General features: G+C 46.3%; 2 protein-coding genes across 2 annotated transcripts; one reads left to right on the top strand and one right to left on the bottom strand.

The window, feature by feature from the left end:
* Positions 1-6,041: 6,041 nt before the first annotated feature.
* On the bottom strand, positions 6,042-6,867 carry LOC138365649 (uncharacterized). The gene is made up of 2 exons (XM_069326135.1): positions 6,787-6,867; positions 6,042-6,623 (listed from the first exon to the last, which is right to left on the bottom strand). Exons 1-2 carry the CDS (start codon positions 6,865-6,867, stop codon positions 6,042-6,044), a joined length of 663 nt encoding a protein of 220 aa, XP_069182236.1.
* Positions 6,868-7,049: 182 nt separating this feature from the next.
* LOC123772531 (golgin subfamily A member 6-like protein 25) lies at positions 7,050-8,832 on the top strand. The gene is made up of 2 exons (XM_069326134.1): positions 7,050-7,112; positions 8,299-8,832. Exons 1-2 carry the CDS (start codon positions 7,050-7,052, stop codon positions 8,830-8,832), a joined length of 597 nt encoding a protein of 198 aa, XP_069182235.1.
* The last annotated feature ends 1,574 nt before the right edge of the window (positions 8,833-10,406 follow it).

Here is a 10,406-nt window from a genome sequence, read left to right as displayed (position 1 = left end):
AGGAAACGTTGGATTGTTAGTGGACCACTGGAAGGAAACGTTGGATTGTTAGTGGATCACTGGAAGGAAACGTTGGATTGTCAGTGGACCACTGGAAGGAAACGTTGGATTGTCAGTGGACCACTGGAAGGAAACGTTGGATTGTTAGTGGATCACTGGAAGGAAACGTTGGATTGTTAGTGGACCACTGGAAGGAAACGTTGGATTGTTAGTGGACCACTGGAAGGAAACGTTGGATTGTCAGTGGACCACTGGAAGGAAACGTTGGATTGTCAGTGGATCACTGGAAGGAAACGTTGGATTGTCAGTGGAACACTGGAAGGAAACGTTGGATTGTTAGTGGACCACTGGAAGGAAACGTTGGATTGTTAGTGGATCACTGGAAGGAAACGTTGGATTGTCAGTGGACCACTGGAAGGAAACGTTGGATTGTCAGTGGACCACTGGAAGGAAACGTTGGATTGTTAGTGGATCACTGGAAGGAAACGTTGGATTGTTAGTGGACCACTGGAAGGAAACGTTGGATTGTTAGTGGACCACTGGAAGGAAACGTTGGATTGTCAGTGGACCACTGGAAGGAAACGTTGGATTGTTAGTGGACCACTGGAAGGAAACGTTGGATTGTTAGTGGACCACTGGAAGGAAACGTTGGATTGTCAGTGGACCACTGGAAGGAAACGTTGGATTGTCAGTGGATCACTGGAAAGAAACGTTGGATTGTTAGTGGACCACTGGAAGGAAACGTTGGATTGTTAGTGGACCACTGGAAGGAAACGTTGGATTGTTAGTGGACCACTGGAAGGAAACGTTGGATTGTTAGTGGGCCACTGGAAGGAAACGTTGGATTGTCAGTGGACCACTGGAAGGAAACGTTGGATTGTCAGTGGGCCATTGGAAGGAAACGTTGGATTGTCAGTGGACCACTGGAAGGAAACGTTGGATTGTCAGTGGACCACTGGAAGGAAACGTTGGATTGTTAGTGGACCACTGGAAGGAAACGTTGGATTGTTAGTGGGCCACTGGAAGGAAACGTTGGATTGTCAGTGGACCACTGGAAGGAAACGTTGGATTGTCAGTGGGCCATTGGAAGGAAACGTTGGATTGTCAGTGGACCACTGGAAGGAAACGTTGGATTGTCAGTGGACCACTGGAAGGAAACGTTGGATTGTTAGTGGACCACTGGAAGGAAACGTTGGATTGTTAGTGGATCACTGGAAGGAAACGTTGGATTGTTAGTGGATCACTGGAAAGAAACGTTGGATTGTCAGTGGATCACTGGACGGGCCAAAATTACACACCAGAACACAGCCAACCTATGCAAGCTTCGGAACACTGCTAACAACCCTAGATAACAACCTCTAGCAACCTAACCAGACGCTGGATTACCGCTAACAACCTAAGCAAACTCTGAGGCTTCCCTGACACTCGGGCTCCGCTGCTTCTAAACCTCTGAACAAAGCCACAGACAAAATAAACTTGTTCGGCACAAAGACGAGCTTAGAACAGTGAAGCTTGGCCGGTGGCTTAGGTGGTGGGTGGCAGGGGGAACAGAACCCCTGATGTTGGGGTTTGGGAGGTCGGTGGCAGGGGAGAGAACCCTGTTGTTGGTGGCTTGGGTAGTGGGTGGCAGGGAAGGAGTTCGACTCCCAGTTTGAATTTATTCCCTCTCCACTACCAGAGGGGGAACAGACCATGAACGTCCTATAAGTTACAACTCGGTTCAAACTCCAGCCTGTGAAAGTTAGGGTTCGAGCGGCCGTCAGAGTAAGGCTGGCATAACTAGATCTAGCGCACTGACTCGCAAATAATATTTACGTCTACATGGAAGACTTTCCAAAGGGACTGAAGTTTTAATCCGATTTCGCATGTAAATGTCAGTTTGTTGGCCTGAAGCACGTTCCAATTTTAAGCACCAGGGCTCATTCCGGTGCTCAATTGAGGCCTTCCTACCGTCACCCCTAAGCCCTCGGGGAGCTCCCGACACTCCCCCCTTTGTCCCTCTCGTTTATTAATCCCTCTTTTTCCTCTAATATGACCGTCACTTTGCCGCCTCCATCACCATTACTGGCCAGGCTATATAGCCGCCTCCAGTCTCCATCTCGCTTTCTCCATCTCGCTTTCTGTGCCTCTCGCTAACTTTCTCGTTCCTTGTCGCACTTGTCTACGCCGTCGACTCTCATCGTTGGACCTGGAGTTCAGTTCGAATGGAATTAACATTTTCCTTTCATCTGGTACATCTATTCGTGATGTTTATCAACCGGTGAAATAGGTACTTTTAGAGATAGGCAACTGTTGTGGTCTGCATCATGGGGCAGGTCAGTAGTTGGCCCTAGGGAGGATCTCGACGAGATAGTGTTAGGAGGATATTTCCATAGAAAGTGCTATATATATATATATATATATATATATATATATATATATATATATATATATATATATATATATATATATATATATATATGTTGTACCTAGTTGCCAGAACGTCGTATTAGGCCAGCTATGCAAAGCCCAATTTGCCTAATAAGCCAAGTTTTCCTGAATTATAATATTTTCTCTAATTTTTTTCTTATGAAATGATAAAGCTACCCATTTCATTATGTATGAGGTCAATTTTTTTTTATTGGAGTTAAAATTAACGTAGATATATGACCGAACCTAACCAACCGTACCTAACCTAACCTAACCTATCTTTATAGGTTAGGTTAGGTAGCCGAAAAAGTTAGGTTAGGTTAGGTTAGGTAGGTTAGGTAGTCGAAAACAATTAATTCATGACAACGTTTCGGTCCGTCCTGGACCATTCTCAAGTCGATTCGACTTGAGAATGGTCCAGAACGGACCGAAACGTCGTCGTCCCATCACCTTCTAGTGTGTGGTCTGGTCAGCTTAAACCACTGATTTGTTTATGTAACGTGTTGACCAATCACCCGTGATGTACAGTGTCAACGGCCATCTGGTAGTCCACGAACATGCAGTCTGCCTACTCTTCCCTGTCAGACCTGATCTCCATCATCCTCTAAAAAATAATTCTCATTTGGTTTGTGGAGCAGAAATTAGCGTTTCTGAAACAGGAGAGGTATTTCGGGATTATTGACCTCTCATATTTCCCACTATAAACTCTCTTATTCTCATAATATGCGTATTGCGGACTTAGAAATTAAAATTTAGCACCTGTAAGGTTGTGCCCATACACACACATTGAAGCTCTCTTCCAGCTGTTTGGCAATTCTCAAGCCTGCAATAACGGTATATTCTCGTCAGCGCTCAGTCAAATACTTCCGGGTCTTAATGCCCAAAGTAAGACTCCTGGGGCCAGATTCACGAAGCAGTTACGCAAGCACTTACGAACCTGTCCATCTTTTCTCATTCTTTGGCGGCTTTGTTTACAATTATTAAACAGTTAATGAGCTCCAAAGCACTAGGAGGCTGTTTATAACAATAACAATAGTTGATTGGCAAGTTTTCAATCTTGTAAACTGTTTAATAAATGTAACCAAAGCCGTCAAAGATTGCGGAAAGATGTTCACGTTCGTAAGTACTTGCCTAACTGCATCGTGAATCTAGCCGCAGGTGCGTAAGTACTCGCGTAACTGCTTCGTGGATCTAGCCCCTAGCCTGGGTGACCTTTACTCAATAAGTTTGTTAAATAATTCGCACATTGTCATCGACTTCCTTGAGAGTTAGTATGGAGAGTGTTCTGCAGGCGAGGAGTCACAATAACGTGGCTAAAGTATGTTGACCAGACCACACACTAGAAAATGAAGGGACGACGACGTTTCGGTCCGTCCTGGACCATTCTCAAGTCGATTGTGAATGGAGAATGGTCCAGGACATGAGAGTGTTCTGTGTTGTAAATGGATAGTATAGTGTCCCGTGAGTATTTTGTATATCATGGCCATGTCTCTATGTCACTCGCTTGCTAATTCGACTAACAGCTACACAACTAATCACAAACTTAGAGTGAACTGGGCCATTACACCTATAACCACCCACCCTCCCCCCCCCAGTCTTTACTTTATAGTACATCTCTTCCTTATCGTTCATTTGTGGAGGGTTGTGGTGCTAGATACTGGCACTAGTGGTGGTTACACCTAGTGAGGAGCTGCTGGACTAGATCCTCACTGTCCTGTGTGTGGCAGTGAATGTGTGCAGCATCCTCACTGTCCTGTGTGTGGCAGTGAATGTGTGCAGCATCCTCACTGTCCTGTGTGTGGCAGTGAATGTGTGCAGCATCCTCACTGTCCTGTGTGTGGCAGTGAATGTGTGCAGCATCTTCACTGTCCTGTGTGGCAGTGAATATAAGAAGCATGTTCACTGTCCTGTGTGGCAGTGAATATGAGCAGCATCTTCATTGTCCTGTGTGGCAATAAATATAGACATCATCTTCATTGTCCTGTGTGGCAGTGAATATAAGAAGCATGTTCACTGTCCTGTGTGGCAGTGAATATGAGCAGCGTCCTCACTGTATTGCCATTCACGGCCCCTGGACACTTCCCAACACACTCTCCGGTATCGGACTTGCAGATTCACATTAAAGTCTTTTTCGTTCGGTTCGAGAATAATTTTTTTTTTTCCTCTTCTGTCGGTCTTGTTTTCCTTTGCCGTCCAGTGATGGTGATCCACTTTCCTGACCTCGCCCCTCCCTCCACAGTTCTCTAGATCCACACCCATTCCCCCCAGCACCTCGTCCCCATTCCCCACTTTATCCATGGGTCTCCCTTCCCTCTATCCCATCACCTTAAGTTAGATTTAAGTTGATTTTAATATCGTCTTGATCTTACAGAGGGGAGGCCCGCCACAACGGCTGACTCCCGGGAGCTAAAGCCTGTCTGTTGGGTTGATTTAGAACCTGTTAGGTGGCCGGTGGTGTGGTGGTTGAGGGTGGACGAGGGGGGGGGGCCCACAAATTGAGTTCTTGACATGGTTTTATTTCGGGTTGAAGAGGCCAAATGGCTTGGCTGTCAAGAGTCAGCGTTTGGCTGACACTTGACAGTCGGCTCTTATACACATTGCCAAGGATTTGGCCGTGTTTTCACTGCATGATATATATATATATATTTGCCGTTTAGGTTCGTCTGCTCACATGCGCATGCATATACAGAGATATACACACATGCGCACTCGCAAGGATATGCATATTCATGCACTCGTATATACATAGGAACATACCTATACATGCATAGGTACACGCACACACATACCATGGAACACACAAACACACAGACACACACAACTAAGGTGAGTACACACACACAGGAACACAATATACATAAGCTATCGTTGGCCACTTTATCTATTATTGGGACCCATCAGCATCTTGTATGTTGTAATCATATCCCCTCTCTTCCTTCTATCCTCAAAAATTGTGAGATTTAGTTTCCCTGACCTATCCTTGTAGTTTAAACCTTTTAGATCTGGCACCAGTCTTGTTGCAAAGATTTGTACTTTTCCAGTTTTGGCTTTCAGCTTCACAAGGTAATGATTCCTTGCCCGTCCTGAATATTCCAGTATTGATTTATTAAATGTTGTGTAGATGTCTTTGAGTTAATCCTGATTTAGGTTTCTCAACAATGGTTTATATATTTGCCAGCGTCTCGTATGATGCTGATGATATCCTGTTTATGTGTGCTTGCCGTGTTTGTGATCGTTCCCAGATTCTCTTTCTCTCTTTCCAATACCTGTAACTGTCTTTCCCTTATGGTGCAGATGCCTTCTGGTCTCCTTTCACCCCTTTCCCATCGTCATCACCTTACACTTGTTGGGATTGAATTACATAAACCATTCGTTTGACCACTCCTGAAGTTTGTGAAGGTCCTGCCGTATCTTCCTGCAGTCGTCCTCTGTGTGTTACATTCCTCGTCGGCTTTGCATCATCTGAAAGCATTGATATGTACGAGCTTACTCCCTCGGGCAGATGGCTCACATAAATTTGGAACAGCGGCAGTGCCACAAGACCGAGTCTTGTGGCACCCTACTTGTTGTCTTGTGGCACCCTCCTTGTTTCATTCCTCTAGCCTGAAACATCATCCCTGAAACTTCCTCCCTCACTGTGTCTCGGTTGTGCTTTCATTGCACATGAGTGCATTCACTGATTCTTGATTCATTGACTCTTCTACCGTGACTGCATTCACTGATTCTTGATTTATTGTCTCCTCTACCGTGATTGCATTCACTGATTCTTGATTCATTGACTCTTCTACCATGACTGCATTCACTGATTCTTGATTCATTGACTCTTCTACCGTGACTGCATTCACTGATTCTTGATTCATTGACTCCTCAACCGTGACTGCATTCACTGATTCTTGATTCATTGACTCCTCTACCGTGACTGCATTCACTGATTCTTGATTCATTGATTCCTCTACCGTGAATGCATTCACTGATTCTTGATTCATTGACTCCTCTACCGTGACTGCATTCACTGATTCTTGATGCATTGACTCCTCTACCGTGACTGCATTCACTGATTCTTGATTCATTGACTCTTCTACCGTGACTGCATTCACTGATTCTTCTGGCCATTCATTTCGCAAGTTTGGTCTCCATGTTGGTTCTGTTCTATAGAACTCCTGAAATCTTTTTTGCTGAGACACATACGCAGACGAGGAGTCACAATAACGTGGCTGAAATAAGTTGACCAAATCACACACTAGAAAGTGAAGGGACGACGACGTTTCGGTCCGTCCTGGACCATTCTCAAGTCGATTGTGACTTGAGAATGGTCCAGGACGGACCGAAACGTCGTCGTCCCTTCACTTTCTAGTGTGTGCTTTGGTCCCCACATACCTCATTATCTTTTTCTGTTGAAATTCTTCCGTTTGTCTCCTCAATCTGAAAACATGGGCTGGCACTGTTGTTTTCCTCCATATATATGCCTATAGAATAGCTTTAGTCCTTAGCTTTTGCCGCAATGTCATTTTCAACTTGCCTCTCAGCTTCTCTTCTGTCCTTGGTGTATTTATTTCTAGTTCTTTTTAGTCCCTCTTTATTGTCCTCTGTTCCTAGTTCTCTGTAGTTCCTCCAGCTTTTTTTTCCTTTTGGTGATATAGATGGTGATAGTGGAAGACATGATGGTGATGGTGGTGGTGATGGTGATAGTGGAAGACATGATGGTGATGGTGGTGGTGATGGGGATAGTGGTGGTGGTGGTGATGGTAATAGTGGAAGACATGATGGTGATGGTGGTGGTGATGGGGATAGTGGTGGTGGTGGTGATGGTGATAGTGGAAGACATGATGGTGATGGTGGTGGTGATGGGGATAGTGGTGGTGGTGGTGATGGTGATAGTGGAAGACATGATGGTGATGGTGATGGGGATAGTGGTGGTGGTGGTGATGGTGATAGTGGAAGACATGATGGTGATGGTGGTGGTGATGGGGATAGTGGAAGACATGATGGTGATGGTGGTGGTGATGGTGATAGTGGAAGACATGATGGTGATGGTGATAGTGGAAGACATGATGGTGATGGTGGTGGTGATGAGGATAGTGGTGGTGGTGGTGATGGTAATAGTGGAAGACATGATGGTGGTGGTGATGGGGATAGTGGTGGTGGTGGTGATGGTAATAGTGGAAGACATGATGGTGATGGTGGTGGTGATGGGGATAGTGGTGGTGGTGGTGGTGGGGGAGGACATTGTGGTGATGGGGATGCTGGCGCAGCATCAGTTAGTTCTTCATCCGATCATTAGTGCATCTCACACCAACTCTGAAACACACTAACTTTCATCGACAACACCTTAACACAGTTACCACCACTACTTCAGCCACCACAACCAGCACCACCACAACCACCACAACTACCACAACCACCACCACCACCACAACCACCACAACCACCACAACCAGCACCACCACCACCACAACCACCACCACCACCACAACCACCACCACAACCACAACCACCACAACCACCACCACCACCACAACCACCACCACAACCACAACCACCACCACCACCACAACCAGGAAGGCAATTCACATAGTGCAACAAAAAAAGCTTGAATGAACTAGTGAGAGGTAAGATTATTATCAGGTGAAAGCACTAAGTCATTACGACTATGTAGCACTTGGAAGAGATTAGGGGGGATAAGGATTTAGGATAGGACGAAGGAAAGGAATGGTGCCCAACCACTTGGACGGTCGGGGATTGAACTCCGACCTGCAAGAAGCGAGAGGTCATGCAAAAATGTTGGAAAATGAAGCAAAGGAGAGAAAGCAGGAGAGATAAGAGTGCTCTCAGAAGAGGCATCTTCTCTGAGAATGTAACTTGAAGAAATACTGAAATGCACAAAACAAGAATGAGGTTAATGAAGACTTAGAGGCAGAGCTTGACAGGCGTGAGGAAAAACTAGACAGGAGTGAAGAAAAACTTGACAGGCGTGAGGAAAAACTTGACAGGAGTGAAGAAAAACTTGACAGGGGTGAAGGAAAACTTGACAGGGGTGAAGAAAAACTTGACAGGGGTGAAGGAAAACTTGACAGGGGTGAAGAAAAACTTGACAGGAGTGAAGGAAAACTTGACAGGAGTGAAGAAAAACTTGACAGGGGTGAAGGAAAACTTGACAGGAGTGAAGGAAAACTTGACAGGAGTGAAGAAAAACTTGACAGGGGTGAAGGAAAACTTGACAGGAGTGAAGGAAAACTTGACAGGAGTGTAGGAAAACTTGACAGAAATGAAGAAAAACTTTACAGGAGTGAAGAAAAACTTTACAGGAGTGAAGAAAAACTTGACAGAAGTGAAGAAAAACTTGGCAGGAGTGAAGGAAAACTTGACAGGAGTGAAGAAAAACTTGACAGGAGTTTAGGAAAACTTGACAGAAGAAAAACTTGACAGGAGTGAAGAAAAACTTGACAAGAGTGAAGGAAAACTTGACAGAAGTGAAGAAAAACTTGACAGAAGTGAAGAAAAACTTGACAGGAGTAAAGATCACATTGCAACCTTGAAGCCAGGAGACCCGAAGGAAATCAAATCCCAAAAGGAAGATTTGGAGATAGAAAGTAAACAAAAAAACTGATTGGTTACAGAACAGAATAGAAGCGGTGGAAGAGGAAGAACAAGGCAACAAATGAAGTGAATAGGATAACAGGAGAGAATTAAACATGTAATAGAGAATTTAAATTTAAATATATAAATTTTGCCCCGAGGGGCGAGTTTATTGGGCAGCGTCACTCATCCTGTGAGTGGACACACCACCATAGTGACAGTATTGGGCAGCGCCACTCATCCTGTGAGTGGACACACCGCCATAGTGACAGTATTGGGCAGCGCCACTCATCCTGTGGTGTGGACACACCGCCATAGTGACAGTATTGGGCAGCGCCACTCATCCTGTGAGTGGACACACCGCCATAGTGACAGTATTGGGCAGCGCCACTCATCCTGTGGTGTGGACACACCGCCATAGTGGCAGTATTGGGCAGCGCCACTCATCCTGTGAGTGGACACACCGCCATAGTGACAGTATTGGGCAGCGCCACTCATCCTGTGAGTGGACACACCGCCATAGTGACAGTATTGGGCAGCACCACTCATCCTGTGAGTGGACACACCGCCATAGTGACAGTATTGGGCAGCGCCACTCATCCTGTGAGTGGACACACCGCCATAGTGACAGTATTGGGCAGCACCACTCATCCTGTGAGTGGACACACCGCCATAGTGACAGTATTGGGCAGCGCCACTCATCCTGTGAGTGGACACACCGCCATAGTGACAGTATTGGCCAGCGCCACTCATCCTGTGAGTGGACACACCGCCATAGTGACAGTATTGGGCAGCGTCACTCGTCCTGTGAGTGGACACACCGCCATAGTGACAGTATTGGGCAGCGTCTCTCGTCCTGTGAGTGGACACACCGCCATAGTGACAGTATTGGGCAGCGTCACTCGTCCTGTGAGTGGACACACCGCCATAGTGACAGTATTGGCCAGCGCCACTCATCCTGTGAGTGGACACACCGCCATAGTGACAGTATTGGGCAGCGCCACTCATCCTGTGAGTGGACACACCGCCATAGTGACAGTATTGGGCAGCGCCACTCATCCTGTGAGTGGACACACCGCCATAGTGACAGTATTGGGCAGCGTCACTCGTCCTGTGAGTGGACACACCGCCATAGTGACAGTATTGGGCAGCGTCACTCGTCCTGTGAGTGGACACACCGCCATAGTGACAGTATTGGGCAGCGTCACTCGTCCTGTGAGTGGACACACCGCCATAGTGACAGTATTGGGCAGCGTCACTCGTCCTGTGAGTGGACACACCGCCATAGTGACAGTATTGGGCAGCGCCACTCATCCTGTGAGTGCACACACCGCCATAGTGACAGTATTGGGCAGCGCCACTCATCCTGTGAGTGGACACACCGCCATAGTGACAGTATTGGGCAGCGCCACTCATCCTGT

Source organism: Procambarus clarkii, chromosome 17, assembly GCF_040958095.1.
Source record: "Procambarus clarkii isolate CNS0578487 chromosome 17, FALCON_Pclarkii_2.0, whole genome shotgun sequence".
Lineage (NCBI taxonomy): Eukaryota > Metazoa > Arthropoda > Malacostraca > Decapoda > Cambaridae > Procambarus > Procambarus clarkii.
The sequence above is the reverse complement of the archived record's forward strand: the minus strand, read 5'-3'. Positions and strand labels throughout refer to the sequence as shown.